This window comes from Callionymus lyra, chromosome 1 (assembly GCF_982586985.1).
Source record: "Callionymus lyra chromosome 1, fCalLyr1.hap1.1, whole genome shotgun sequence".
NCBI lineage: Eukaryota > Metazoa > Chordata > Actinopteri > Syngnathiformes > Callionymidae > Callionymus > Callionymus lyra.
The window spans coordinates 17,676,125-17,693,892 of NC_141818.1; the positions used below are offsets into that span (position 1 = coordinate 17,676,125).

A 17,768-nucleotide genomic window follows, 5' to 3' on the forward strand; every position below is an offset into this window, starting at 1 on the left:
CTTCTTCGTCTGATCCGGGACATATATCACTGCTGTATCTTCTGGCCTCGGTGATCATGTGGTATCAAAACAAGGACGACTTCTTCCTATTCTGAAGTCCAGACCCTCCAGAGGGGCAATGGTGTTTTATTGAGTGTGTTTGTTTATATCCAGTGGGGGGTCTATGACGAGCATCTTGCATGAGGAGTTCACTTTTTCATGCCCATCCATCCGACCGAAACACGGACAATGACAGCCTGGAAACCCTAGAGCTGAATAATTTCACTAGCAATCAATTATTCACATCAGTTATGACTTCTTTTATACTGTGTGTGTTGGTGTGTGTGTTTGCTGGTGTGTGTGAGTGAACGTTTGAACCAACCGTGAGTGACAGGGAGAATATGACAGCTGAGCTTGATCGTCTGATTAAATGTTTCTCAGTGGAATTCCAATATTTGAAAGCTGTTTATTTACAATAACTTGCAGCTGTGCACATACACAATTCATTTATTTTGCAATGAAGAAGTAGATTATAATTATGGAAGCACTAGGAGGAGATGTTGCAGTGCTATATGGAATTCCAGGAGTATTTGGGGAAACATTTAAAAGATTTAAACTACGCTTTTAAACAGAAACAAAAAAGATTTATGTTTAATTACAGTTGAATACATATTTATTTTCTAATTATGATACAATAGTTTAGCAAGGTATTAATTCATGTTTCGTTGTATCAGGTGTTAAAGCATTACTTTTGGTGTTCATCGTTACTATTCGATTTTTCTCTTTATCCTTTAAGACTTGTTGGTTTTGCTATAATAGTATAACAGAAGTAATAGCCTCAACTTTAATAGCTTAGTTAAGTGTTACATTTCTCCCTGTTTTACATTTTTTTAAATACTTAATCTGCGAGAAACGCTCTATTTTACCAAACGGTGATTCTAACTTACTTTATCTAAACTACTTAATTAACCAGCAGGGGGCGCTGTTATCACACACCAGCGTCCAGTCGCCAGCACACACACACACACCCATCTGACTCGCAAAACAACATTTTTACTCAGCTCATGTCAACATTTTGGTCCCAGCTGGTGATATTTGCGCTCACACGTTTTAAAAACCTCGCAACAGTGTCGGTTGTTTGTGTGCTTGTTGCAAGTATGTCACGCAGAGAGAGAGAGAGGAGGAGATCGGTTTCTTCCTGCTAAACATAACTTCTTCTTCGAGGGAATCTTTCACTCGTGAGTTCAGAAGGGTCGTGAGGTGTAAGTGAGGGGGATCAAGATTCAACGGCAAGAAGATCGACCATATAAGTGTACTTTGACTGGAGACAGCTGAGACAAAATGGTTGTCCTACCGTCAAAAAAGAAATCAAATAAAATAAAAATAAATAAAATAAAATAGATGTCATCAGGTTTTTTTTCTTCTTCAAACTAAACACCCTCCAATTTTTCTGTGGAAAGATATACATGAGATATGTATTCATCTATAGGTGTTTGTGAGTGGTTGTTTGTCCCTTTGGGCCCAGTGACCTGCTCAGGGCGTCCCCTGCCTCTAGCCCTAAACAGCTGGGATTGTCTCCAGTAGCCCATGTTCCCACAAAGGGACTAAGAAAAGAAAAACTTTCTTTTTTTCTTTTTTTTATAAAAACAATGTATGCTCTTTATATTTAGCGAAATGTGTAACAATACAAACAGTAGTGGTAATTTTTACTTTTCTACTGGTTTGTCATTGTTTTTAGGGGATTACTATACTGTTTTTTTTTGTTTTTTTGGGGATTACTATACTGTTTTTTCTTTGTTTTTACTGCTGACACTTCCTACTTCAGATAAGTAGCCAATGGAAACAATACTGCGATAATGAGATCGGTCATGTTGTTTTGAAAAGTCCAGGATTAACTCCAAAGTACTTTTAAATATTTATGTAATCTGTAACTATACAATTAAAACAGGCACTGTAAACTTTTGTTTTAAAAGTGTTAACTGATACAATGTGTGACTCGAGAAGACTGTGTTTCAAATGCCTTCAGGATAAGCAGTACTTCCTCAATCATCAAAGAAGGAGGTCAAATCATATCTAATCCAGAGATGCTTTCCAGCTCGCTGATGTGCGTTAAGATCAGTGAGACAAGCAAACAGGAAAGCATGAGGATCTCTAAGCAGATCATGTGAAGAGCAAAAGTCACTCACGGAGATCAGTGAGTAGAGAGTAGATAGTGAGTCGTCACACATCGCTCTGTTGTCGTCACAAACTCACTGATAACTGACGATCTGTCCTTCATTAATTAGGTCACAGAGAGAACACAGTCCACAAAGAGATTGAAGGCAAGAATAGTGTACAACATGTTGAACGAAAAACTTTTTGTGCTTCTTTTTGTAGCTGAAGAAAAAACAAGGAAAAACATTGTTTTTGCCTCAACAACAACCAGTGGGTGAACTTTGTACAGCAATAAAGCCTCTCAGCTGCCGACCTGACTCAACGTAAAAACTGCAGAACGTTGTAGCCCTGAAGGTAAGACTAGGAAGGAGAGACGAGCAAATTGAGAAAAGTATGGTTCAGTCAGGTACGACTGTAATCACATTTACTTCACCAGAGGGGAGGGTTGCACACAGAAACGTGGTATTTAAGTCGATACATGTGATTTCAACAAAACAACAGAATGGTTCCCCAGGAAAAATGGCTTGATTGATAGCTCTTGAACTTGAACTTGAACGTGTTTTTTTCCTTCAAACTTTTCTCAACCTTAGCCGTTTACCCCCTTACCCTTCAGGTAATGTGTCCAAAATAAACATTATGATTCCTTAACAGATCATAAATTGCACAACTTTTACTGCCCAAAACATCTACATTTTGCTTTTACTTTCTTTCTGTACGGTTTATCTCTGTGTCGGGTATCTCCGGGGATTGCCACAGGTTGTTATTTTTCACACAACTCACACTTCCTACTTTGAAAACTACAGAAGTACAAAAAAAGATAATTTTTCTCAATCTAAGTTGAAAGAAGTCATGTGGTTTTTTGCAAGGTCAAAGATTAACTCAGGAATGAAGTACATTTGTATCTGTGTTGTAGTTACATTGTCCACAAAAGGACAGTCATCTGTAACCACTAGATATGACTTTATAAACTGTTGATTCGGTTGAAAGCGTTAACAGATACAAGATGATTCAAGTAGAACATGTTTTAACTGAGTTCTGGATAACTAGTTCTTTCTCAATCAGCAAATAAATAATAACCTTATTAGGATAAAAAAAAAAAAGTTAATGTTCTGTAGACTAGGAAGTTAAACTTTTATATATATACAGATACTTATATTAGAAGTGAACAATATCTAAATATATAACATAATTATTTGTATTTATATTGTGGTGCTTTTTCTTTTGACACATTTTGCATTTAGTGGTAAAAACTTTCTGTAAATGTTTGTAAAAATTAGCTTTTACTTACTTGCTTAAATTGTGTAGTTCATATATGTAGAGGTTAAAGACAATGTAAACCTCTAATGACTCAGACTGTAGAATAAATGCAGTTTCATTAAAGGACCAGAATTATCCCAGACTTGGGATATTTATGCCTCACTATAAATAAAAATATATCCCAGCATCCTGGGGTATGAGGCGGGGGACACCCTGAACAGTTCGCCAGTTCCTAACAGGGCACATAAAGACAGATAATCGAAGACAATTTTGAGTCAATAAATAACCTGTATTGTTTAATTGTGGGAGGGAACCAGAGGGCCTGGAGGACAACTTCACAGAAGATCAAAAACAACTGCTCTTTACACAAAGGAGTTGCTTGAAGCTGTATCAGAACCTTCAGCATGTTTCTCAAAATGTCCTCAAGAAGACTTTAAGAATAAAGGGGGGAGGCAAAAAAACATACAAAAAGTTGGGTACTTCTTCTGTACTTCTATTTCCACGTGTGGGGGGCCTCCCTGTGTTTGTTGGACTGAGCGGTACTTTTCAGGAATGAAACCCAACACCTGACACATGGAGGGGTGCGCAGAGAAAAGCAGAAGTGTGTTGCTCAACCCTCTTGTTCGTGCTGGAGTGTGTGTCGGTGGGCGAGCGAGGCAGGGGGGGAGAGAGAGGGAAAGAGCGTGGTATGTATGCGTGAGTAAAGGCCGCGTCACTGGCTCGGGGGCGGGGTTTATGGCGGATATGGGCGGAGTTTGGCGGCTGCGACTGTTGGATTACAGCGAGGGGGCGTGGCCAGAGGGCGCAGACAGACAAGCACGTGGCCATACCAGTGTGCACGAGGGCGCAGCAACAAAGAGCAGCCAGTGTCGGGGGAACACAAAACACACGCATGGACCCACACACACACACACACGCTTCACACTTATTAACGGACACACAGTGTCATATATCAGAAGCAGCTCACAGTCAAATAAATGTCATCATGTCTTCAGGTGACAGTCAGAAGTGCAGCTTGTTTTCCCAACAGCTGATCCACAAGAATCACACGTGCAGACACACGAAGTTCTCACAGCTTCTCCCCCCCACTCATCCACATCCTCTGCTCGGATTCAACAAGTACATTCATTACACAGGGAGGTGCAGTGGAGCGAGGAAGAAAATGAATGGACTCAGTCCCAGTCTCAGTGTTGGTGCTGAATCAGTGGATTATTCCATCCTTTCTCTTCAGTCTTGTTTCTCTCACCACATCATTGTTGTTCAGCCATGTCTCCTGTTAATGGTATCAACATCACATGGAAACGTTATTACTGCAAATAAAATAAAGTAATTAAAAAGTGTTTAAACCTTTTTTTTTTTTTTTAAACTTTAAATTATTGTCACTATACACTGTAATAACATAATCAATGTAAACCCAGAGCCCTCCATTTTAAAAGCAGGGGTCCCCCAGCCTTTTTTGCATTGTAGATCGGATGAATCACATAGAGTTTGTGTTTAATTTCTAATCTGTTTACAGATTGCGATTGTCTTGATTTGTCAAGTGTCAAAAGATAATGTTACAACAGTGAATTTTTTTTTTTTTTTTTTTTAATAAAACACTTTCAGGCAGAAATAATCAGTAGAAGAGAAATGTCTTTGCCAGCTGGTTGGTTGGCTCAGATGGAAGTAGATCAATGTTCATGTTTATATTGTGCCCTATAATGATATGATTGTTTAAGATAAGGTAAGGTAAGGTAAAACTTTATTGAATGAAATTGTTTTTTTCCAATAGCCAATACATACAGCCATTTTTTCAAGCTAAGTAACTAAAATTATTGTCGACAGCAATGGCTGCCTTGATTCTGTTTTTCTATTGCTCACATTGTGTTTCTTATTCTATCATTTAAGTCTGTACTGCCACCCAAAAAACATGTGTTTTTTGTGTTTACAACACTGGCAATAAAACTGATTACGACCAATATAAGTTAAACTTTTTGAAGGAAAATACTGAGCTGGTTAATGTGTGTTGAAGGAGGACAAACACAGAAATAATTAAGATAATCAAACATCCAAGAATAAAAAGATTACAATCACTCATAGTTCCTGTTTCAATTTACATTTACAATTAAGCTAAAGGATTTGTGGGATTGAGTTTGACACACCTGAACCTTGAATCCTAGGTCTGTGTTTAGTTAAGGATGACCATGTGTTGCACATGCTGAGAATCATACATAAACGAATACTCAGCTAAATGACATAAATAAGAGAACATGTGGTCACTGAGAGCTTCAATAATGAAGCTTCCTGCCTGCAGGAATAGATGACGAATATATCTGTCCTTCAAAAACTGTGGCTGGAGGAGCTGCTCAGTATAGTCTCGTGAAGGCTGTGAGATGACCTCTCTAATAAATCTACGTTTTGCTAACATAGCATAGAGTGAAAATAATAGTATCTTCTAAAATTCCATCTTTATTTAGTCATCTTTTTGACGAAATATATCTTAAGATCAAGTTCCAATGTTCTGAATTGTTCCCCTTCATTGTCAAAGGTAAGTTTACTCACTCCCACTTTCAGGGTGAGGCAAAACCAGTCATGTCTTCTTTTGGTTCAAAATATACATTCTGACACTAGTTTTCCACCGAGACGGATTACACTCCACTCCTCAGCCTATTAAAGTGATCCATTTGGTCAAGTATTTCAACAATGCTAATGAGTATGTGATGAATTCATTCCATTGTGTTAAAAATATATATATATTTGCTATGTTCATGTCTGGAAAATTCTTCATTAGTTCTGGTGTTTCAAAATAAAAGTTGACAAACATATTAAAAAGTCGTAGTTTTATGGCTAGATTTGTTTGTATTGCTGATAGCGGTGTATATGTCTATAGGTTAAAACGGTTACTTTGATTTTTATTAATTAAAAATTGTTAAAACTTTTTTTAATTTACTCCTCCACACATTTATCACCAGTGTTATTTCAATAAAGTTGTGAGACTTTGACAGAAAGGACTCCCTTTTAAGCTTTTATGATAACGTCAAGTATAACATTTATTTACACACAAGTGTTGATTGTAGTTATACAGGGTTTCAAATGTTTGTAAATTACAAAATAAATATAGTCCGGCTTGTACCTCCTTAATGCCTTAAGGTAATGGCAAAGTAATACTACATAATCGCGAAGTAATACTACAGTAACTTTTAATAAGTTAAGTATCTAATTGAACGTACTAGTTTTTTTGGGTTTAATTACTGGAAGGGGTTTGCTTTTCTGGATTAGGTCAGAGGTGTTTGAATGGAGATAGAACCCTTTAGTGCAAATGAGATAGAAAGATGGCATATTGGGATCACACGCGTCTCCTACGCGTAACCAGTTACGCAACAGTTAGAAGCCTCTGTTAATCGTATAGAAAAAAGTTGTAAAAAGTTTAAACCTGTAATTGCTGAAATTAATTTGGTCTGTGATTTAATGCTAGTTAGCAACCCAACAAGTGTTATCCCCAACTATCCTAATATGGTATTGTAATTTCTCTTAACTAATGAATGAGTTTTATAGTCCGTCTGTGTATTAGAACCACAGGCCTAAAACCACTGTTTGAATAGAGTTGGAGCTAAATCTACACATATGCAGATATATAACCAATAATACTTCTGAAACTATTCAGGGTTAAACTGCTCTGTTAGTGGGTGTAGAAAGACCTGAAACTGTAACAATTAGCAACACAAATGTCCACCACTAACCACCTGACAATAGAGGCGTCTGAATAATACCATCATATTCATTAACACACAAATGCTCATTTTGCTCCCCCTCATCTGTACATGGGCGTGAATGTTGAGGGGGGCTGGGTGGGGATCAAGTTTGGAGCAATAGCTTTAGTCAGTCTCAGAGCAGAGCTTATCAAGTCCCGCACACGGCTTATGTAAATGGCTAAGCTGCCGTTTCCACCACTAGACCCTTTATCAACAGGGTCTCACCACACTGACGCCCGGCACAGCTGTGCATGTGTGTGTGTGTGTGTATGCATATGTGAGGTCTGGTGGTCCAGTATCTGCCTGGTTACTAAACACGGCCTGTTCCACATAACTAATCTGTGCACCCCCACACACACACACACACACAATGAATACAACAAGATGTGTATGGCGAGGGTTGTCACGGAAACACAGTCATTTTGAACCCGTCACGTGCATCTCCTGTGGCTGTGTCCAGGAGGAACCATCTGAAATAACCACATCACCGTCCCACCCACACACACCTACACAGACACTCCAACCTACAAACACACACAGCAGACTCAAGGGGGATGGGTAATGATACTCGACACCTCACACACTCTCTCCTCAGCTGCCCCCTCCCATTACTAGAGCCCATGAACCTCGACATATGAAGGAGACGTACATTGAACACACATATGGACCTGCTCAGTACAGGGCTGTGTTAACAGAAACACACACAAAGACTTCAGTGTAAACCAGTCTGTCTTCCCCTTCTCCTTCTCTCTGGCCTCTCTTTACACATGAAAAGATCATGACTGTACAATAGTTGGACCCCACTTTTATTGAAAAACAACAAGTGTTTTTACACCCGAAACACAGTTTGGTTGAAGATGTTTTGTTCTTTAAATAACCTGAATTTCAACTGTTCAGTTAATGAAATGTCATAAAGTACACTTTAAGTTAAAACAGTTAAAACAGTTTGATGACTTAATAAAAAAATGATATACTGTTGGTTCTTTCATGTGTTAGCTTGTAACATGGAGTTAACAGGGAGTTAACAAGGAGTTTCAAGGCCAACTTCAAAAACTCCTCACGTTTCACCTCACCTTTTACTAGTTTCACCTGAGCGCACTTAAACCTGACACAACAGACTGTACTGGCTCCGTGAGTTCCAAGAATCGTAGATAAACGATGACAGCATGTTTGACTGGAGCGCACATGCGTCGCAGCCCAAGTGTTTGTCTTCTGCCTGGCCCAGCATGTTGCGCCCGGGGAAGAGACCGAAGTTTCAATGACAAAGTGAGGGAATACGTTGGGACTTGTTGGACCTTAAGGGGCCCAAATGATACACACAAAACACTGCGAGAGAAACATGTTTGCAACTTGATTTAAGCAATGATGAAGCAACTCTTTAAAAACAACTTTAATGGCCAAAATTGACATTATTTCATTTATTACAGATTTAACTATTCTAGACATTTACAGTTTCTTGACATAACCAGAGAGAAACCAACACCAACAAATCTTATTTTGGGTACATTCAATAATTTCTTGATCATCTTAACATGCACTTTGTGGAGTTGTTTTTTAAAAAAGAGGCAAAATACAGGGTCAGATTCATCATTATGTTTAGTTTGTTCTGATCTTTGACTTCTTTGACATCACTAGTTCCTACTGGTGGTTACCCTTAAGTTGTTTACCTTATTTCTTTGTTCTTTTCTCAAATATCCAACAGCATTTTCTCCAAATTGTGTGTAGTGTACTGAATTATTCATGTATTTTTTTTAATAAATCAACATTTTAAGTAAGTAAGATATTTGAACTATAAATATATCCTCTTGATGAATCATTAAAGAATTCCAGGAAGAACTCAGCCTAAGAGTAAATCAGATGGTCTCATACATTTCTAGAGACCAGTACTTCTATAAACAGGGGATTTTTACACACATATTTTTGTACTAAGGTAACCCAGACGTGTTGATGGTAAACAATGCAGTATTTCATAGAAAACTGACTTAACTATGATAGGCTGTCGGAAAATAGAACAGAATGTTGCAATACTACTTGTTGCTCCGGTCCCTTAGTAGTAGTACAAACATGTTTACACACTTGGGTGTCAACATAGTACACGTCGTGAGTGTGTAGCCCATGATTGTGTCATAAGGAACCATAAAAAGTAGTTGAAAAGTAAGTAAGTAAGTAAGTAATTTTTATTTATATAGCGCTTTTCTAGACCAGGGTCACAAAGTGCTTAAACAATCAAAACAATTCTCAATAAAGTATTTACTTTAAAGATCAAGATAAAAACTGATAACACAACAGGACTTCCAGAAAATCAAGGAAAAGCCTGAACAAATAAAAACGTCTTAAAAAAGGTCTAACCCTGAAAGCCACCCTCCTCAGTGTATGATCTTTTTACAGCTGAGCTGCAGTGATCATGGCCTACTACCATGAATGCAGAATAGTCAATAAAAAAGCTTGGTGTCCTTGTAGGAGGATGACGAGTGTGTGTGTAATGAGGCAGGACTCTGAGAACTGTACACGGAGCTCCAGGGCAGCCAATGGCAGCGCGTCCAGGCACCCGTGACGTCACCCGCCACTCCTCTTACTAAAGAAGGAAACAAACATCCATCCAGAAGGAGCTGGAGAGACGGAGAGGAAGAAAGAGATCGCGGAGGGAGCGCTCGGCGAGGCAGGGAGACTCATCAGAACCGGTCTGACCCCGAGGACACGCTTAACAAGAAGACCCCCAAGAAGGAGGAGGAGGTTGCCAGGACCCGCGACATCCCCCGGTTTTGTCCTGAAAGAATATCGCACCAGTTTCCCCCCTTTTTTCGTCTAGTCTGAAACTACGATTGTCAAGCAGGTGATTTATTTTTTTTATTCTCTTTTTGATCAGAGAGGATGTTTTTTTTTGGGATTAAAAACAAGCTGAGCGTTTGAGGTGGCTGCTGGTCGGTCATGGCGACCTTTAACGTTGGATTGAAAGGTCAGCTGGTGCGTGTGTGTGCGAGCACTGTGGTAAACAAGGCTAGTTTTCTGTCTTTTTTTTGGGATGTTTTTTTTTTTTAACGAGTACTAACCCACAGGAAGGAGAGCACCTCCTCCTCCTCGTCCGTGGATGTATCACAAGTCTCCGAACGTGACTGTCTGGAAGAGAAGAACAGGGGAGGGAGCTGCTAGCTAGTGTTAGTGTTGTTCTGTGGACCGAGCTGGGGGGGGATGGGGAACTAAAGCTTCTAATTCCTGTTTCGAAATAGACATTTTGTCGAAACGAACCGTCAAGAAAAAGTGGTTAAATCTATATTTTTAATGGAACGGTCGAGTCAGCGTGTGGGATTGAACTCTCTTAAAAACAAAACATTATGGTTGTTGACTGTAGTTTCTACATTGATGTTTTTGTGTTAAGATCTGTGTGACATCATCCCCTTGTTTTTCTGGACCACAACCGTGTTCACGTGTGATTTGAAGACGAGATCTGGTGGAAAATTAAGAGTTTGTGTTTGGCTTTAAAAAAAAAAGAAAAACAGGAAGCAGGGAAGATTGAGGACAAAGGAAGACACAAAGGGAGCAGAGACCACACTGTCTAGACTGCTGTAGAATCCACTGAACACAAACGGTTCTGGTCCAACCCGATGCTTCTCCATGTTGTATTTTTGGACTAGATGTTAAACCTGCTTTTTGACTAAACGCCAGTAGGGTTTTTGTGTTCTGTCCTCCAGGGTGACTCAGTAGTTTTTTAGCACTACAGGGCCTGAAATATGAGCCAGGCTTGCAGCACAGTCTTTTGTTGACCACACTTCATCACATCAGACTCGGTCGTCTCCGTATTGAGAGGCTCCGGCACCATTTCAAGTCCGACCAGTTATTTTTAATCAACGGAAGTTGATGGAGGTTTGCTGGGAGCTGCTGATAATCTGCTTGGTGTTGGAAACCCCCCCCCCCTCCTTTTACTCAGTTGGAAATGCTCTACAACACGGTAAATTGAAAGCAGATTATTTAGTAGATTTGCGTTTCCTGCCAAGGCTGTGCTCTAGAGCAAGGAGGCGTCTATCTATTAATCAGGGGCTCGTAGTGTAGCCGAGATGTTTTTCTTCCACACAATGTTTTCCATCATCTAAAGGTTGTCGGTTGATGGCCCGCTTCAGTGTCCAATCAAAACAGGAAGGCCATAGTTTCGGTCTTAAAAAGCTGGTCTGACTCCTCAAGTTCCTGTTCCATTGGTTTAGTTCCTCTGATGTATTTGCAGTCACCAGATGAACACGTGACTCACGAGGGAGAGAGAGGGTCTGTGGGTTTTCCAAGGGAACCCTTTGTTGACGTGTTTTTTTCATGCCCTGCTGGAACACAGAGAAAAGCTGTAGTGTGTGAGCTAGGTTGGGAGGGGGTGGTCTCAAGATTTAATATCACCATGTATGTGTGAGGGGTCAGGTTGGAGTCCCATTCAGCTTTCCATGTATTCTGTTGCTTGTTATACAAATAGAGGAGCGACTGCTTTGTACACAACAAGACCAAAGGTCGGCGATCTTGTTGTTGTGATTCGCTTTTCCAGTTAAGTGTTTTCGGCATCCATCGATCAGCTGGTGTCTAAAACGGTTGTGTCGGCAGGGAGGAGGACTCTTCCCCAGAACTTCCTGTTCATTTGTCTGTTCATTTGTCAAGGGTTTTTTTAGAATTGCTGCCCAAAAGACAGCGTCTCGCATTACTCAACCTGCTACTTTTGCAACCCTGAAACTACGTCACTGGAACACGTTTTACGCACACACGCTTGTTTTGTGGGCGTGAGGGCGTGGAGAAATGACTCTTTCTGCTTGGAACCTATTTTGGAAAATACTGCTGATGCAATACTCGATGACCGTGCTCTTGACCTACTTTATTGATTGTCACACTGTCAACAGTGATCAGTGACTAGTTTTGTTTTTCTAATGATTGTTAACTCGAAGATAAATTATTGACTAATGATGTTAGTTTACTCCAAAGTAGAAAAAAACAAACCCATTTAGTATGTTTTAGTAACATGTTAAATTATAGGTATATATTTGCTCTTAACTAGCATTTTAATCGAGAGGAAGCTCTCTGTCCTTTTGGCTTTTCACGGAAAAATCAAGTCATTTTTAAGCTTAAGTTACTCTTATGTCGGACCAGGCATAGAATAGTTGAGCAGGGGACACAACAGTGACTCAAGCAAGGGGAGAGGACAGAGCTCGTCTTCTGCCAACGTGCTCAGCAGAATACAGTTGGCTTTGATAGACTTCCTGTGGAGAAGTGCTCTTGTTCATCACTGAATTCAGGGCGAAGGGCAAATCTAAACAGTCGGTCCTGCTGCTCTCAAGTTCTACCAAATGTCATCACTGTTATCTCTCATCCTTGTTTATACTGCAACAAGTTTCGGTCCAACTGGTCTCCATTATTGACTCTGGATCCTATGTGTCGCTTAATTGTTTACGATCACTCTCCTGCGTGTTGAGTCTTGTAATTAATCTCGTTGTTGTTGTTTTTTTCAGCAATGGCTCAAGAGACCAACCAGAGCCAAGTGCCCATGCTCTGTGCCACAGGCTGTGGTTTCTATGGCAACCCTAGGACCAACGGAATGTGCTCTGTGTGCTACAAGGAACACCTGACGCGGCAGCAGAGCAGCGATCGCATGAGTCCCCTCAGCCCTATGGGTGAGTCGACTCACGTGCGCCCCGACGGATCGCATTCTTATCAAACTCGCAGCTGACTGAAAAAACACCTGAATCATATTTTTAGCTGGAGATTATTATCTAAGGAAGGGGACACAATGTTGAGCGAGTCAGTGTATTTTCCCAGCTCCCCCGCTCCCGCCCCCACCCTCTGTTTTTCCACTCAGTGTAATGAAAGACAGCTGTTTTCTCCATGGCAGTTTCAAGGTTAGGGGGTGTCTCGCGTCAAACATTAGACTCCCTCAGTCTCAACAACCTGTTACAACTCGTCTTTCCACCGAGACGAACGTGTTTCGCAGACGAACATCTGACATAACAATTATGGAATTGAGCTTATGTGGGTTTTCAATATGTATTTACATTCCAGTTTGATTTCAGTGCAATCTTGCCTCGATTTACTTAAAAGTTAAATCATTTTCCTCCTGCTTGTTTTAACTCAAATCAAATGTCCTCCAGGTTCAGCTGGTAGTCCTACCTCAGAAGCTTCTGCCATCCAGAGACTAGAAGCCAGTCTAGCCAAGGTTGATGCCTCCCCTGCCTCTTCACCAGATATGTCTAGGTGTGTAGATTTGATTCTCTGTTTTTGTGTAACATGGGTGTGACATTCTGTCACCTTTCACATGCCTGATGTCGTTAACCATTTTTCATCCTTCTTAGAAACATTCAAGGATCTCTACCCGTGACTCAACAAATGACGGAGATGAGCATCTCGAGAGAGGAGAAACTAGAACCTTTAGAGCCTGGTAAATACACACAGAGACATTTGACACGTAGGCACGTGACTGCTTTGACACGAGCTGCCGAAAGCAAACATTGCCTTGTAGGAGTTAACTCGGCCAAAATGTATTTTTGTTGCCATCGTGCACACCTCAGTTGATTTCTTTTTCTTACCGTCTCCAAGACGGAGCGGTGGCTAAAAATAACCCTGGTTAAAAATATCCTTACACCAGAGGACATTCTCATAGTGAACGGTGCCTGCCAGAGAGCTCTTTCATAGTACTGCACCATTGCCTGCCAAACACAGGAAGAGGCTTTTAGGAGATGTTGTAGTGCATTGTACTGCTCCTTAAGATTCTTATAGGCTGCTTCTTACTGCAGCAATGTGGTTGGATATAAATATACAGAGTTCTGTGTGTAGACGGATGAAGACTCAGTAACTACTTGGTAGTTATAATTAAGTTAATAACATGTTGGGGCAAAACAACAACTCACTTTAGCAGAGTAAAACAATATGTTGCTTAAACTTAATGTGATGTTGCTAAAAATCTTAATTTGTCTCTCCTCTGCAGTTGTAAACCAGCCTGCTGCTTCGAGTCCCACTCCTCTAGCTTCGTCCAGCAGCGACGAAAGTAAAGGCGACACCCCAAAGCAGAAGAAAAACCGGTGCTTTATGTGCCGCAAAAGAGTTGGCCTTACTGGTGAGTCAAGTTCTTAAGACGTATTACCATTAATAAGCAAATTATTACGCTTCTTAGCAGCTATTATTACGTCATTACTGATTATTAACAGTATCTTACGATAATAATATAGTAATTACTTCATTAATGGTTCATAGGCTCTCAATAGTGTTACCTTGCATTCTGATTGTCTCTAGTGAAAATGTATAGTTTCATTGAAACTGATGTGATGGACAAGATGAGATTAAAACACATGGAGAATAATAATAATGATTAAAATTATTGAAGTTATTAACTTTAATTTGTCACCATTTCCATTTAAGAGGGTTTGTCATTCTGTATACGTTTCACATATGTTGAATGTATCACCTTATAATGTTTTTGTAGAACACAAATCTGAGGTTTCGCTTCTTGCTCTTTGTTGAATTGCTGGGATCTATTTTTCCTTAATCAACTATAGTCTTATTTCAACTGTATAGTGTCTTGAGATAACTTTGTTATGATAAGATACTTTAAATAAAATTGAATTGAAAAAATTGAATTGAATTGAAGGTTTAATAATGTGAAACAGAAAAGTCTTATGTTGATATATTTATATATGTAACTGATTGGTTAAATCAAGTACTATTTGTCAAGTGTCCACGGTTGACTATATTGATTTTTGTATCCCTCTAGGATTCGACTGTCGCTGTGGCAACCTGTTCTGTGGCATCCATAGGTACTCGGACAAGCACAACTGTCCCTATGACTACAAGGCAGAGGCCGCCGCCAAGATTCGTAAGGAGAACCCTGTCGTGGTGGCCGACAAGATCCAGAGAATATAGATTTAACAAATGCCAACGGTGGAGATTTCGACGATGGCGGTGATGATGGATGGTGACACCTTTTTTGAAAAGACTGGAGTATATCACATTTTAACATGAGTGCAGGCCGCAGGGCCAAGAGACGATCGAAAAAAGGACTTGATGAAACAACGACCTCAAGAAGAAAAAGAAAAGATCATGTTTGAGGAAGATGCATGAATGATCACTTTTCTCCCTTTTGATTAATCCATTAATTTGTTTTATTCTACTTTCTGTGGTGTGAATTCCGCTGTCGAGTCCTTCATTTTCTAATACGTATTGTCTTATGAAGAGCAGCCCAGAGTAACTGTCCAAGGTATGCTGTGCTCCTCTCACCCAAACCATGCGCCGTTCTGTGCCAAACCATAGACAGCCGTGTTGCTCAAACCTAACTTTTGTGTCAGATTTGGGCACATCCTTCGTACCACACCAGTTCAGATCTCTTGTTCACTGGAGTCCACCGACGTTTAGAGTGCTGTGCAACTGTCCCACAATATGCACAAGGGGCTTTGCTACTTTGTCTCTGTCTTCCCTGGCTTTACCTACCTCACAGCTGCTGTGTTGCTCCTTGTCGTCTTCCCGTTTACTTTGTTGTCATCTGCGGTGACGAAGCAGTGTGTCCGGCCTCGGTGACCCCTCTGATCAGCATGCCCATGTTGACTGAATGGTTTGATTGTGATGAGGCTTTATTTCCGTTAATGTAGGAGGCGATGTGCTAGACAGGGACAAAATCAGTTACTCCGTGATTCGCCCAATCTGGACTCTAACATGGACCTGAGTGAATGAGCGTCTGCCGGTGGTCTGACCTGCAACACGTGTGCACAAATGTTTGGCGGGTCAACATCAGTGATGGGTGAATAATGAATTGCTTTTCGCCTGCAATTGTTTTTTTTCCTCTTTCACACACAGACATCTGACATCTCTACCAAGATTTTATTTGCTAAGAGACAATTATTTCTTGTTTTCTGTTGATATTGTACTGATGTTAGCGCATGTATCCAGTGCATCTGTGGAATAGGGTATGTGAATTCATGACTTTTTATTTTTTAATGCGCTAACAGAATGTTGATGTGAGCACAGTGTGTGTGTGTGTATGTATGTATGTATGTGAGTGTGTTTTTTTTTTTTTTCTCACCCGTTTTCTCGCCCGGTTTATCAGCACATGTTTACAGAACTACAGGAGCATGCCAGAGCTAGATCAATGAAAACAAATGATAATAATAGACACCAAGTTCAACTTTGATTTGTTCAACTGCTATCGCTGTGATGGTCGTAGAGCACCGTGTGTACGGCGACTGATCACACACCTGTGCCGAGTGTGGCGTCACGGCCGCCCGACGCATTCAAGCCCATGTATGTTTGTGACCTGTGTTTACCCTGTGAGGATGCGTTTTTTCTTTTTTCTTTTTAAAAGATAAATGTTAACGTTTGAGTTTCCCTTTATGATTCTTAGTTATATGCAAATTTGTACAAAAAACGGAAAAAAACAACAAACTGTGTTGATATTTATGTATTACATATAATCTGGCTATCCAGCATTACAACAGAATAGTATCATGTAAATAAACCTGTACAGAGAGACATTATCTTGCCTCGACGTGTCTTTACTTTGTTGGACTTCCCAAATATGATGCATTTCTGCCTTTGTATGATCATCCCTCTGAGATCTTGATCCTAATAATAGTGTAGCTGCAGCGATGGATTCACACCGACAAGAATAGTGCTACTCCAGCGCCAGCATTACACAACAACACCTCACCTGCTCCAAGCCAAGCTGCTTTTGGCATCACCTGGCAGCAAAGACGTAACCTTTCTCAACCAGTCTCGTATAAAACCTTGTCTGGGTCACACAGGAAGCAAAGTGTGAGAGAGAAGGAGATTGAATCGATCTGGGACAAGATCGAAACATGCTGGATTCACATTGTCTTGTGTTGTTTTTCCAAAGATGATCTCTCACACTTCTGTTTGGGGTCCTGAGAGCGGCGTGTGTTCGCAGATGGCGTCACGGCAACAGCTGCTGAGACAGCTGAGGTGAGCTCATGTGGTGTTCCTTTGACAGGACGTTGTACGAATCACTTTGTGTAGTCAAAGAGGCAGATTCATACAAAAACCCCAAAGGCAGGTGTCGCAAGCAAATGTCTACATCGTGTCTTCAAGGGGGATTTTCTTTTTTAAATGGTTTTAGTTAAACTTGACTGTCATTAAATTACTTGTTTCAAATAATACACAATGTTTGTATTAGCTTAAATATGGCCCACTGACTGTGTTTGTGTTCACTGTGATGCCTCAAGAGCCTCAGAGGCTTTTTCAGTCAGCTGGGTTTCCTCCGGGTCTCTTTGACCTGGTTTGAAGGTTGGATGATTTCAGAGATTGAAAGCATGCTTAGGAAAAAGGCTTCTTTCATTTCTTTATTTTATTTTCTGCAACGTTGGCATCAGAATATTTCAAAAGGTATAGAATAAAGTTATTATCACCATCAAATAGACAATAACTTATACTGTTAATTAAATGTATCAACCCCCCAAGTTATGTACTGTAGCCTGTTAAATGGTTGAAAGTAAATCAATTTAATGAAGATACATTTTTGGGGGGACCTATGAAAGGTGCCTCTTTAAATACAGGGTATGGGAGAAACATTATGGACCAAAAATCTAAATAACATTAGAAAATCTATTTTGAAGGAAAATAACTAGAAGACACTTAAGGTGGGCTCAGCTTCCAAGAATCCTAAGGGCCCTTGTTTTGTTTTGTTTTTAC

The 17,768-nt window shown here is 40.2% G+C and overlaps 1 protein-coding gene across 1 annotated transcript; it reads left to right on the forward strand.

Annotated features, from left to right (window-relative positions):
- Positions 1-9,715: 9,715 nt before the first annotated feature.
- zfand5a (zinc finger, AN1-type domain 5a) lies at positions 9,716-16,597 on the forward strand. Its single transcript, XM_087795458.1, has 6 exons — positions 9,716-9,954; positions 12,593-12,754; positions 13,229-13,331; positions 13,430-13,515; positions 14,062-14,190; positions 14,845-16,597. The coding sequence occupies exons 2-6, from the start codon at positions 12,595-12,597 to the stop codon at positions 14,991-14,993; spliced, it is 627 nt and encodes a 208-aa protein (XP_087651584.1). The 5' UTR covers positions 9,716-9,954; positions 12,593-12,594; the 3' UTR covers positions 14,994-16,597.
- The last annotated feature ends 1,171 nt before the right edge of the window (positions 16,598-17,768 follow it).